Source organism: Telmatherina bonti, assembly GCF_933228915.1.
Source record: "Telmatherina bonti genome assembly, chromosome: 2".
NCBI classification, from domain to species: Eukaryota; Metazoa; Chordata; class Actinopteri; order Atheriniformes; family Telmatherinidae; genus Telmatherina; species Telmatherina bonti.
This window is the reverse complement of record NC_136620.1, coordinates 34,830,773-34,845,453: the sequence shown is the minus strand read 5'-3', so window position 1 is coordinate 34,845,453 and position 14,681 is coordinate 34,830,773. Positions and strand designations below refer to the sequence as shown.

The window sequence follows — 14,681 nt, the reverse complement described above, 5'->3', positions numbered from 1 at the left end:
GGTCTTTGAAGCGACATTTGCACAATAACATACATCCACTTGCAAGTTTTGCTAAGAAATAACTTCTTCTACTAACAAATTCCACTCGTGGCACCGTGTATTGCCTTTTATGGAAGATGTCAAATCCCCATAAAGTGCTGTTATTAATCCAATCTGAAATTAGCCACCAGTAAAGCTGTCATTTAACTTCTTGATAGGAATGATTAGATTTTAATTGCATCCATGATGTATTGAGCCCTGCCATATATGCTAAGACCCTTGTGTAAGGGCACGCATGTCCAGTGGAAAATGAGCCTTGTCAGGCACGCTGATCGCTTGATTAAAAATCACTTTGATGTATGTTGTTGTTGACAGCCCACATCCATTTTTTTCCCCTCATTCCCTCTTTTCATTTGCTGTAAAAACAGAAAAAGAGGAAGAATTAGAAGTGGCGCGATAGGTTTTGCGTTGGAACGTTTTTAGAGTTCGCAGGTTGATTATAAATCACAGAACCACAGAGTGTAATCAGGACTCCAGCTGGAGGTGTCGCTGTATGTGCTGACCCTGTGAAAACACTTTGTCCTCTGTCTCATCACCAGTGAGGTTTGGAGAACAAAAGGGTTTTTTTTTGTATTTTTTATGTTTTGTTCCTCTAAAACAGCTGCTGTAATTGTCTTTGTTCAGATAACATGCACCTCAAACGGTTGTGAAAGTGTGTGTTTCCTTATCATATATCTGCACTGTAACCAGGAGACAATCTTAATGATCTGTGCTAAATGCCAAATGTTCCTTCTGCTGCATGGATTTGCAGTCTGATCACACCCCTTCAAGGCAAAACGTCAAGGGAACAAAAATCCATTCCCCCAGTGATTCCTTCTGTGTTATTTTTCCTACTTTGTCATTGTTTGCATCAGTGTTTTTGTGTGAAAGGAAAGCGATTGCAGTGGATTCTGTTTGTGAAAGTTTGACAGCTAAAAGAAAAAAACCTGTCTTATCTCTGAAACCCTGCTTGAAAGGTTTAATGAAGGTCCCCGTGAATAATTCAAGCACATCAATAACATCTCATATTTCATTTGGATGGCTTGTGGCCAGTATCTGTCAAGGTAAAGTTAGTTTTTGACAGGTTTTTGAATTCATGTACAAGACTCAAAACAGTCTTTTTTTTTTTTGGAGAGCCTTCTTCCAGCGGCCCTGTGGGTCACAGGAGAAGATATTTTTCATATTTTCTCTAAGAAAATGAGCAGAAGTTAAAAGAGGAGATCTCTGAAGTGCTCGTGTTTAACAGGAGAGCTTTTAAATATTTTATGTTCAGGGTTTCTCACAAGCACGTAAATCTCATATTATGTATGCTCTCATAAAAAAATCCGTCTTCATTGGAAATGCGTAAAGCCACACACCCGTGAGCAAACTGGTTTAAAAAGAACTGACGTGTGGAAAACTCTGTTTGATAATCAGAAACGCTCTCGTTTAGACTCTTTTATTCGGAGTCAGGCTGCTTTATCGGGACTTCTTTGAATGTCAGAACTGTCATCGCTTGTTGTTACAAAGGCTGCGCTGATAAGTTCAAGGAACACATAAACGTTAGATTTTCCAGCTGTAAAACTTTGGTTACTTCCAGCCGCTGAACTAAACCATCATCGCAACGGCAAGATGAAAGCACAAATATTGAAATCTCCCAGAAAGTTCATAAAAGCCACCGAAGCTTTGGGAGAGAAAAGTATTGTATGACTGCAGTTCACTGTAAAGTTTGATGAGGAAAATGAGTTTTCAAGGTCTTCGAGGCGGAAAAAGCCTGTTTTAGTTGCTTCACATGATGATTGCGCCTCTGTGTCCATGATTGCAGTGCTTGTAGCTTTCGTGTCTTTAATGTAACCTCTAAGTTTAATATAACGCAACAGACTTGCAAGCCTTTTATTTGTTGATGTCCATTGTGTTGTGTGGAAGAGGAATCTCTAGTGTCCTTCATGTCTCTTAACTGTGTATCCTGTTCCACAGAAAAGTGGGAGCTCTGTGTTGCTAAGAACTTTCATCCATTACTACAGCAGAAAAACAAGATTTCTACAGAGAAGGGGAAAAACAATGAGTTTGTGTTTGTCTGTGCGCTTTGTTGGTTTTCCTTTTTGTTTCTTCTCAGACCGGCAAATTCCTTTTAAAGCCCAACGCAGATCAGAGATTTATTTTTTCTTCTTTTATCCCAGTCAGAAATCATAATGGTGGGAATGATTTGCCTCTGACGTGTTTTTTTCTTCTCGTATTGACTTTCCCTTCCCGCCTCCAGACATGGAACTCGTTGTGCAGGAGAAGTTGCTGCAGCGGCTGACAATGGCGTCTGTGGTGTGGGTGTGGCCTATAATGCAAAAATTGGAGGTGAGTGAGAGGACTCCATTAATATTCTTAATTGAGCACAAGGACTAATTAGGCTGTTATTAATTTAAATGAGTTTGATATCATTTAATTAGAACTGATATGCACAATAAACTTTACATTTATATTAATTAACTTGGATGGTAATTTCTCTCTGCCTGGATTGCTTCAGTCACAACACCAGTTTTACTTCTGCATGTTTCATTAATGACAGGGTTGTAGCTCTGTGCTACACCTGCACTGCTGACTTCTGCTTACGGACTGCTTGACTGTATTTTACAGTACTTTAAGTACAAATGTGCTGCAACAACAGGCAGCATTATGAAGTGAATGTACCTTGATAAGCACTGTTAATCTGCTGCTCCAGTTCAGTTTTTTTTTTAAATACTTTTTGTACTGTTTTGTACTGTTTTTATTGCTGTCTTATTAGTAGGTTTTATTGTTTAATCATCCCAAGTTTTATTTTTCCTATTTTTATCATACTTCTAAGCATTTTATCTGTATTTTCTGTTTTGTGAAGCACTTTGGTCAGCAGGAGCTGTTTTAAATGTGCTATATTAATACATTTGAGTTGAGTTTTTGTTAAGCATTAAGTTTATTGTAATTTCACTTACAAACAAGATTTATACACCTGCTATAATGACCATAATAACTACAAGCAGTTATAAACATGTGGATTTCATGTTGATACACACGACTAAACCTGTATCTGATCTTAAATTTAGCACAAACAGCCTCTTTATTTGGCTCTTTGCCTGAAACTCTTTCACCAATTAGATAAAAAGCAAGATAAATTTCTCAAGCATTTAGCTGAGTTCTTCATTGATGAGAGAACAGCCTAAATTTAGCGTCACGCTGATGCCAAAAAAAGCGACTTTACAATGCAGCGGGCATCTCACCGTAAATCACCTGCCTAAGAAGTTTCTCAGTCTGTCAGTGCAGGCTCCTGTTTATACAGTAGTAAAGCTGTCAGCCTGTGCTGATCTGCATTAAGAAGGAAGATATGTTGATCACACATTAAGCCTGAAAGTGTGAGTGAGGAAGGGTGTTATTGTCCCTTTAAATATTTTGGACCTGCCAAAGCATTCCAAGCAGGGTTTTAGTAACTTTTGTCATCAAGCAATCTGTCACTGCTGTGATGGCAGCCAACAAGACTCAGCGGAGCCCGTGGAGCCCGAAGCAGTCCCATTCGCAGATGTTTCTCATAGCTCTCATTCTTTGTCTTCATTACCATTCATCTCCCGACAGGGCCGCGCGTTGGCCTCGCTCTCATAAATTACTCCTCTGTGAATCTGTTGGTGTCACAGGGTCAGCAGATTGTTTATAAACAGCTGTGGTATCCTCCCAAAAGCTCACCGCGTTGGTCTTTGTGTGAGAGAGAGAGAAAGAAGGGAGCAGTCATGTTTGCACAATCGCCAAAATGTACGCGTCCTTGCAGAATAATGATGATCAGTGATTTGTGTTTAAAACTCGCAATTAACCCTACTTGGCTCGCTGTCTTTTTCTTTTCACCCGCCTTCCCTCCTGCCTGCTTTCACACACACACTCCCGTTCAGAGCTGCATCTCTACCTGCTACCTGGAACTCGGTGCAGCTGCAGGAAACTTGCACAGCGGTGTTTTAATAAGGACTCGACAAGCTGCAGGAAGCTGATGGGAATTGTAACGACAGCAATCATCATTACTGCTGCAGCACAGCTCTTGCATAGGAATCACCTTAGCAAAACATCCCGCTTGCGGTTTTTCAGCCCACTTAAAGTTTGTTAAAGGCGAGTCGGTATTCAAGCTTCTGTCCCAACAATTCCCTTACAGACTGATTCCTGCCTTTTCTGCATGCCTACCAGCATACATTGTCTAAAATATCTTAATGTCGTCAGTCCTACTGTTACCTATGATGTCTGGGGGTCCTCCACCAGTAATGGACCGTATTTGGGGGGGGTTCATTTCATGCCTCTCTAGTGCCATTACTGTTCAGAGGAGTGATCTGAGGCTGCAAACTTCAAAGGCGCAGACAGGGTTGCGTTCAGGTATGATGAAAGGTGATATTTAGTGCTACCCTGTGGACACGCAAGACTGTTGGAGGTTCTGCAAAGCCTCTGCTCATTTCTATGCGCGTGCTGGTGCGTGCGGGTGCAGCTTTATCTCGTCTGTATGCTGTCAGATTTGTCCACTTGTCCTTGTTGTTATCAGCGTACCATCTATGGGGGCAGGAAACAGCCTTTCTTGGTTTAACAACTTGCTGTATTTCTGTTTATGTGACGGTAAAACGGCGTAGTGTTCCTCGGAGCAGTCACCGCGGGTGAAGCTTTGTGTTCTCACTCATTAAAAGCCAAACAATGTGAATTGTTTGTTTCCCCAATGACATCTTTTTGTCTTCTGTTTTCTGTTGTGTTGTTTTTCTCGCTCGTGGTTGAGGATGAAATGGGGATTAGTTCTAACCCATTTCTTTCAGTCTTTTATAAGAAGTTTTCTGCTCTTGTCGTCTCTGTTTTTGTTGTTTGTTGTTTGTTTGTTTTTTTTATTTGTTCTCTGAGGTTTTCACATCTCTCCAACTCTCTGATCCTTAAATTCATATGCTCACTTTGGTCTTGTCACTTTTTCTTCACAGCTCGTTCAGTTTGATAACCTCATCTGCTCATTTTGTTACAGGAGTGCGAATGTTGGATGGGGACGTGACAGACATGGTGGAGGCTCACTCTCTTAGCCTCAACCCTCAGCACATCCACATTTACAGTGCCAGCTGGGGCCCGGAAGATGACGGCAAGTCGCTGGATGGCCCAGCCAAGCTGGCCAAGGAGGCTTTCCTCCAGGGAATTACCAAGGTCAGTTCGTGTGCAAGCCTGGACTTAGACGGCTTCGTTTCAGAAAAAGTCAGGACACACTGAAATAGTTTTGAATTTATTCCCAGCAATTCAAAAGATATGGGAAAAAGACACCATGGAGCATCTGAACACTAGTTTAACATGATTAGATTAAAAAAAAAAAAAAAAAGCTGCATCCCACAGAAACTGAAATTTTAAGGAATAAAGATATGGAGGGGATTTTACTAACGGTTTTCAATGTTAAATCACAAAAAGAGAATTGGTAATGACACCATCTATACAACATAATATCACTAAAACATTCAGAGCAACTGGAGATATATCTATGTGGATATGAGCATGTCCACCAACCAGCATGAAATGCCTTTAATCTGCAGATCCTCTGACAGCATTTCATCAGAAATAGACACAATTCTGTAGATGCAACTTCTACATTAGATTAAAATGTGATTTCATGCATTCTGGCACTGCATCCACAAATGAAGCTTAAAAGTTAAAATATATATTTTTGTAAGTTCATTTGAAGTTGCTGCTTCTTCTTCGCTCATTTGAGATGATAGTCGAAAATAGAAAAGTCAAATGTGCTAACAGCTGAAAAACCCTGCGTGCTGGTTTTACATTGTTGCACATTGCAGGGGTAACTTGCACATCTGTGACGGCACCATTAATACTGAACAATGTATTCAGGTTTTGGAGAACAGATGCTGCCAACTAGGTGACATCTTTTTTTAGGGTCGGCCTTGCGTATTTCATAAGACGATGCCAAACTGCTGAATGTATTACAACAGCACGGCTTTGTAGTTAAACAGGGCCGGATGTTCGGTCTGCAGTCCAAACCTGTCAGCTACTGAAGTTGTTTGGTCATGAAATAAGATTATGACAATAAAAGCCCCTGGATTGTTGTATTAACCATGAATGTAAAAGGACATTTTTCTTTCACACCAGCAACAGTTTTAAAGTTGTGTTATAGGAGAGGTGATGCAAGACGGTGGTAAACAGGCTCTGTGTTTGTGCAGGCTTTGCACGGCTCAGGAAGATTTCAAACTGGAGGGCACATCTTGAGCCATTGTCAAGTCATGAAATTCAGATTTTGTTTCTCAGAAATTTTGTAAAAATGTCAGTCGTAACAACCCATGTTGATGCTTTTCTCTCTGCAGTGACATGATACGGCTGACACTTGCATGTCAGTGTATTCTCTTTATGATTGGTAATATATACATATATACAGTCGTCATCACGTTTATTCATACACTCTCATTAAAGAAAAGGCTGAATTTACAACAGTCACTCCAATAACTGGAGACTAAATAGGGAACAATAACCAAAAATTTGCTAAAATATAATTCAGTGAAATAAGTTTTTTGTTTTCTCATTTGAGTTAAAAAAAAAAATTTTTTAAATCAATCCTGCACAATTTAGAGCAATTTTCTGATGAACAGTGGGACAAAATAGCTGTCAGCAGGTGCAGACGACAGACTGAGAGGTTCAGAAAACACCTGAATGGAGAGAAAACATCAAAGAATTGCTTCACAAAATATTAGTTTACATGTGGTGTAACATATTTTATTTCATCATATTTGTTGGCTTTTTTAAAACAGTATTTATTGAACCAGAATTAGAAAATAACTTAATGATTTTCATAAAATTTTTGTTTACTTTTGTCAATTGTACCTCATTTTAAAAACAACTTTTTTGTTTACACACACACACACACACACACACACACACACACATATATGTATATATATATATATATATATATATATATATATATATATATATATATATATATATATATATATATATATATATATATATACATATATATACATACAGAGAGAGAGAGAGAGACGGTATTAGTTTAAACACACATTAACTTGAGTCAGCATTGGAAGATTTTTTTTTTTTTTTGTAGAAAGTATTTAAATGAAAGGTTGATTTACTTGAGCTGGAGGAAATTCTGTTCATAAGTAACAAAATCTGCTTAAAAATACCTCCAAATCTCAGTAGGTTGTGTTTTTTAGATACATATCACACCAAGTGTGTTTTAATAGGGTGATTGTGCTTTTGAAATCACTGCATGATATTTACAATAAGATCCATCCCCCCCTCCGTGATAAGCTTATCTGAAAACTGGTAGGAGGTTGTTGAGCATTGCATAAAATAACTAGTTGGGATAAGCAATAAAAACTCTCTGGTCGGAAAAGAGAAAACACAATTCCACAGGGAACCGACTTCAGTGCAACACCAAGACCAGAAGCTTCCTGGAGCTTATATGTGTATTTCCCACATGTCGAAGTATTCCTTTGAAGCTACGTATACACATTGCAATTTCTCTCCTGTCAGCAAAAAAGCCTGTTTGAAAGTTTCGTGTTCAAGAATAACTATTTCTGTTCCACAAAGTGATTTTAGAGAAGGCTACTTCCACTTATACCATGACACAATATCTGAATGTAATAAGGAATATTTCCACTCACGTTTTGTGGAGAAGGACAAACTCAAGGTGAGTTTGTTAATTGCCCATTAACTCCTCCTTTAAGGCTGAGTAGAATCAGACAGGAAAAAGTTGTTGAATGTTACTTTAGTCTAATGTCCTCATTGCTCATGTGTCAGTTTGAAGTATTAAAAAGGGTAAGTTGAGCAGCTCAATGACAAAGATGAGATGGAAGGAAACAAACAGAGCAGCAGCGTCTGCTGCAGAACTTACACTCAAAGGCAGCAGTAATTGGCGTGTAAATGAATGGAGCTGCAGATTTTTCATGGAACAGAATGACTCATAGATCACATCCCAAAATGTGAAATGCTCGTCATCATGGTGTGTTAGTGAGGAAAACAAATCACCTGACAGCACAAACAACAGGAGCTCTCTGGTTCTGCGTGTTCTCCTGGCGGCGAGATAACGCTTGGCACTGCCGCGTCATCGGGGCTCTGTGACCCGCTGCAAAGGCAGCGTCGGGTCATAAATTGGCCTGGACAGTTCTGGAATATTATGTACTGCTTGTAGTATAGGCACATAGTTAGATTCAGGCCGCATCAAACAGTCAGCAGAAGCACATTTATCCCATCTTCTAAAGAGATTATTTGCGAGAGGGGGTGTAGGAGTCCATTAAGAAAATGAAATGGATAATCCTTGTAAAAGCGCTCTGAACAAGCTCATTTAAAATCTGTCTTAAGGTCCAATTATGGTTCCTTTGTAGACTTACAAGCTTAATATTTCACTGATTAACTGCGTCACAACAGCAGACAGACAATAAATATTTCAGTATATTTGACTTTGTCAAAGATGTAACCTCTTTTTTTTTTCCTGTTTTATGTTGGTGTTTGCTGTCCAGCTTTATTTCTGCCACCTACAGTCGTCTTTCCATGGATGGATAGATGGACAGAAAAGAGGTTTTAACCCAGTTTTGCCATTTTTATATGCAATTTTCAGTGCCTGGTTTGCTGTTCTTATGCAGTGATGGACGGTTCAGCTTTAATTGTTGCATTGATTTTTTTTTTTTGATTTTTTTTTTTTTTTAAAGTTTGATAAACAACGGGTGTGCAATTTTTTTAGATCAGTTGATACAAATTTAAGGAAAAAATCAGATGTTGAAGTTGTAAAAGAAAAAAAAAAAGAGAGAAATTCTTCCTTCAAATATTGTTAAGAAAACAAATAAAACTTGACAGCTAAAAATTAATTAAAGTGGCGTTGAAGAGAAAAACATTACGCCTTAACAGGAGTACTCGTGAGGTAGCTCTCCACCCTGAGGCTGTTTCACAGCTGCAGAGCCCTGACAGCAGATGCCCCGATGCCCTCCATCTCTCTCTGCAGCCCGGCCTCGGGGACAGTCAGCAAGAACTGGTCAGCACACCTCCGGCTATAATCAGCAATAGAGAAGGAAGGTCAGCAGCGTAGGAGGTGGACTGACCATCCCATGCCTTCCAATGTAAGATGGAGAACTTCCCATCATTTGCAAAGGCAATTAAAGTAACCAAAACATGATGGGGGGGGAGGGGTATATAATAGAATAACTGTTAAAATTGGTCTGCAGTCTGAGCGCAGGATGACAGCTGTTCTGTATGAGCTGAGAGTAATCTATGGATGCTGAGAGGGGGCTTCCTATCAAATAAAGACTTGCAGTAATTTAATCAGCTGGAGGAAAGGGCATGAAAATAGAGTCGACGTGTCTTGTAATAAGTACAGTAGTCTAAGCGTAACGGCGTTCCTGAGTCGATAAAGGACAGCTTCTGTTGCTGAGAATTAGAAATTTCCATTGAAGTCTTCACTCCCCTGCACAACTAAATGTATGTCACATATAATGTGTGTTTTAGGTGTAGTGTCTGTCGCTACACAACATGTCGTCATCTGTTTGCCCTCAAATTACATTCAGCTTGAGTGCATATGGTAATTACATTTCTTCTGTTTGTTATCTGATGTTCCTCTTGACATTATGATGTATTAACAAGAGCTGTGCCTACAGCGCTTCAGTGTTTCTGAAAGAAGGCACATAAATGAGATGCCGTTTAAGCAGTGAGACAAAACAACTTTGTCAAAGGCAATTTTTCACACATCAACAAGCGCTTGTTGGTCTCTGTCTATTTACCCCCCCATCACCCAGCTTCTGCATTTCATCTGTGCTCAGATTCCTTTATTATCACTGTGTTTTAATACGACGACATCTAGTCGCATCTTTCCTACGCAACATCACAACATCAAGAGTAAAAAAAATCTTAGAAATAACCCCCACTCCTCTCATACACTCAAACATACACACCATCCCATAAAATATATCATTTAAATTTACACATTTTCACATTTAAGATTTAAAAAGCACGTTAAAATGACCATAAGAAATAATAAATACTGTAAGATATTGAAGACCAGTTATCGTTTTTCAGCTCTGATGCTGAGTAGCAAGACTCACTGCGTGTGTTGGCAGCTTTGTGTTCATGGTTCTCTGGAGAGCCGCTGTCGAACCACACAATAATGCCGTTAGTCTGGACGCTTTCCCCTGAGCATCAGTAGGACTGCAACTGGTGTCGAGACAAAGTCGATTAGAGTTCGAAGGAAGTGTGGTCTTTGTTGTGCGTTCCTGACAAGGCGGTTGGTGTTGTGTGTCCATGTGAGGTCCTCAGACATGTGTAGACCCAGAAGCTCAGATGATCATAATCTCTCCACCTTCCCACCGCCTATGTTCAGAGGTTGATAAGCCAACCTTTGCTGTCTGAAACTGATGATCACATCCTTCGTCTTCTTGGTGTTCAGGACCGGGTTATTTACCCCACACTAGTTAGTTAGTGAGCCTCATTTCATCACATCTGCTCATCAGACCCACCGCTGTTGTTTCATCTGCAAATTTAACAATTACAGTCATGTTGTGGATGACTGTACAGCTGTAACTGTAGAGGGGATGCATAAGAGCCTTGTGGAGATTCTGTATTCAGAGACAGGATGAGTGATGGGGGTCCAGTCTCACTGACTGTTGCTGGTTGGTTCACTAGGAAATCCCACATCCAGCATCTTTGTAAACAACTTGGCAGGATTGTGATAAAAGCAGACATGTAATCCATGAATAACAAGCTGGCAAATGTTCCTGTTTTTCAGGTAGAACAGCGCTTGTAAAAAATCTTCTTGTTTTCGTACCACAGGGGAGAAGTGGACTGGGCTCCATCTTTGTCTGGGCTTCTGGTAACGGCGGTCGGGAACAGGACAGCTGCAACTGTGACGGCTACACCAACAGCATCTACACCCTGTCCATAAGCAGCACCACGCAGTCCGGCAACGTGCCGTGGTACAGCGAGCCCTGCTCCTCCACCCTCGCCACCACATTCAGCTCTGGAAATCCAGGGGAGAAACAGATAGTGGGTGCACACACACATGCACACACACACTTTTAATATCTGTTTTTGTGTAGGATTGCTTTTAAGCTTGAGCGCACTGTAAATGTCAGGATCTCAAAAAATAACCATGCAAGTCACACTTCCCGAACGTCAGCGCTTGCACATCTGAGCTTTTTTTTTTTTTTTTTTGTGAATCTTTGCAGTAATCATGTTTTTATGTCAAGAAGAGAAAAAAAATGGTGCCAAACTGTGAAATACCAGAGAATCTGATATGTAAGATGCATCGAGGAAAGCGGACATACTTTTAGAGCTGCTACATGTTTCCATCAAAATGCTTGTCAGATGAAAGCCTCGCCTCAGGGACATGGACTAGCATAAAACATGGATCTGCTATTCTCTCCCAAATACTCCAGAGATGTGTCATTCCAATCAAAATGGGTAAAAATTAAAGTTATTAAAAGAGAGAGATAATGAGAATGAGATAAAGCAGCACTCGTTTGTTTTGTTGCTTTAGCTCTGATTAATGGATTAATGATCACTTTGCAGTCCTTTTGTCCAAAACCAGTATTTATGTTCTCTGAGAGGAATTGTTGCTTGTTGTGTTTGGAGACCAGGCTTTCAAGGAAATCCAGCATGAGCTCACAAAAAGATCAATTATCGGACAGATTTGTTGACCTTAGGCCTTTACTGTAAAGCTGGATTTTCTCTTATCGAGGGGACTTCGGGGTTATCCCTGGCTTCTCCATACCAAGACGATGGTTTGCTTCTAACCGGAGTAAATCACCATGGTAACTTGCGCTGAACGGCTAACCTGTAGGTTATGTTCTGGACAAGAGATCAACAAGTATAAAAGCACCACCTCCTGACTGAAAATGGCTACCCGTTCCTGAAACAGCCTGTGTTTAGGGATAGATGCGAAACCTCTTTCCTGACGGCTTTGATGGATATTTCTGTTCTTTTGTTTTTTTAATTTGTTCTCAAGTCCTCACACATGACAGAACTGGAGAACTATGAATTTATGAAACTCACTACTACTTGAGAGGAATTAATATTCCAACACAAAACATGAAACATAAAGACACAGAGGAAGCGTTCTGCCAGAAACGTCTGAAGGGAAACAGAGTGATCAGCGCGCTGTCCGTTTTATATCGTACCATGAATTAATATTGTATAATCTCACGAATTTATGGATCAACACTCAGCAAATTTCTGCCAGCACTCCTTCCTGTCTGTTGCTGCGGCAACAGGGTTGCTTTTGACCTGCAGGATTTGAGTTCTTCATATTTTTGGAGAATAATTGTCTGCTCTGTCATGGTAAAGTAGGCTGCTCTGCAGGGTTTCTCCATGTTTGCGATTGATCAGACATTTCAAACACCACCTCTTTTATTTGAGCGTGCACTGATCAAGATGGAAAAGCCTGTCTGAGGTGACAACCAGCTTCCTGGTACGACTTATTAGTCCAGGTTTCTATGTCAACCCAGGTAACACAGAGATATGTACTGCTTCGTACAGGACGCCTCTGTTGCCTCCAAAGAAAAGCATCACTTTAGCAAATAAAAGCCAGAGGGGGTAAAGAATGTGATTTTTCTGTTTCTTAAACGAAGCGGGATGCTTCTGACAGCACTCTGCTGTGATTAAATATCTACGTCCCCACAGAGAACAAAACGTTTCTGCTTGCAAAGTTCACAAATTTGTCTTTAACAGGCTCCTTTTACCATACAGTAATGCTGTCACAGAAACGCAGTGAATCAGAGTACTACTTTAAAAATATTACGGCTGAGTTATGAAATTAAATGACACCAGGTGATAGGTTTATACATATATATATAATTATGTTAATAATAAGAATAGTTTGTGTTATGAAATGAAATTAAATGAAAAATACTTTATTAATCCCCAAAGGGAAATTCAATTAATGAACAATTAACAGTTAACTAACTATAGGAGCAGATATCTTTAACTGCGTTCTCATTGGTGCTGTTAGAGGGCGCTGTATTGTTACCTGGGCAGGTGAGGCATACAGGGAGAACACGTCACTGGTTGGATAGATGTTTGGCCCCGAAGGGCAAGACGTGTATATGCCACAAGATAATTGCAAAAGGAATAAAGATGGATGGATCTGAAATTAAGTATCTGAGTGGAAGTCAATAACGTCGAAGCGGCGCATCAAAGACTCTCGGGCCAAAATATCTCAGTAGCTTAGTTTAGACTTAGATCCTTCACTGACAATTAACAGTTAACTAACAATTCAATTCAGTAACTGTAAAAGCAAGCGTGTTTGCAATAATTATTACAAAGAAGAAATGATTAACAGCTGCATCTAATGGTTATTTTAGTCACTGATCAACTAGGAAATTTATATGTATTTTATATATGTTCTTAGTATTTCAATGCCAGATTTAAGTAAAATATTTTTTTCAGACAAAAGTCCACAATGTCAAAAGTCACAAGGTTCATAAAAACTCCTTCACCTGCTACTAAATTACTGAAATGATTTGTTTTAACTGTGAAAGTGTGAAATTTGAATGTGTTGAACTCTGAGGCCTAACAGGTGGCCTGTGCAGACACCTGGCTTTCCTTTGTGTACACCTCTGACACCGGAGCATCTTTCTGCAGATAATGGTCATTAGTGGCACAATCTGCCAGGCCGCAAGCTGCAAACGAAGATCCCTAACCTTCACAGTCCGACTCGCTCCTGGCTGCTTTGTCATTTCTGATGTGTCCTCCATCGGGACCCAGACAGCTCCTCATTAGCTTCCTGGCACTGACAGGCAATAGGAGCACAAGCTTACCTGGAGTCCCAACTTCGTACTTTGTCTCAGCTCCGTCCAACCTGGCTACAGCTGATTTGGCTGATATTCACTGCTCCCGCCTGCGACCCTTTGGCAGGCATCCACAGACCTCAGACTGAACCTACCAACCCGTTCCCTCCACCGTTCCTCCTTTCTCTTCTTCCCATCTCACATAGCTCCAGGCTAAGCTCCTATTGTCCCAACCTGCAGCTTCTCTCAATACTCCATTCATGTTGAAACGGGGAAACTCAATGTGTCATATTATCCTGTTTCTCCTTCAGTATTTATGCGCTCTTCTCTTTATTCTCTCTACTCGAAGGTGACCACAGACCTGAGGCAGAAATGCACTGATTCTCACACGGGAACATCGGCTTCAGCCCCACTGGCTGCTGGGATCATCGCTCTTGCTCTGGAGGCTAAGTAAGTGTAAATGACACGACAATGTTTATCACCATTCATATTTTTCTTTACTGTTTTGTTCCCCAAATTTAGTTGCTAAGGTTTCATTAACCCCCCCCTTAAGTGCTCCTTAGAAGCACTTTGTAAATTAAAACAAATAAACATTATTATTATAAATATTCTAATTGTTTTATTAGCATGCTTCGCTGTGTACTTGCGGGAGGAAACACGCAGACACCTTTGGGAGTCAATGTTGGACTAAATCCCAGCAGAAAGTCTTTACGCAGCAAATTAAGCTTTTGATTATCAGTTAATTAGCGAGATAAATCTGCAGCTGCAGTCCACACAGACATCTGAATACCTGTAGAGATGTTAGTGGAGATTTTTCTAGCCGAGATTCACACTGGACTCGTGGTTGCGTGGGTCTCTACGAGCCACTACAATACATTCTACATTATTTTTCCTATCTTAAGTCATATCTTGCATGTGTCATGTCCGTCTTATCGT

The 14,681-nt window shown here is 40.2% G+C and overlaps 1 protein-coding gene across 1 annotated transcript in view; it reads left to right on the top strand.

The window, feature by feature from the left end:
• Positions 1-14,681, top strand: part of furinb (furin (paired basic amino acid cleaving enzyme) b) — a 97,634-nt gene that overhangs the window by 72,923 nt on the left and 10,030 nt on the right. The window contains exons 7-10 of the mRNA XM_079253980.1: positions 2,258-2,346; positions 4,991-5,163; positions 10,792-11,004; positions 14,095-14,195. Coding sequence (XP_079110106.1) covers positions 2,258-2,346; positions 4,991-5,163; positions 10,792-11,004; positions 14,095-14,195 — 576 coding nt within the window. The remainder of the gene's footprint in view (positions 1-2,257; positions 2,347-4,990; positions 5,164-10,791; positions 11,005-14,094; positions 14,196-14,681) is intronic.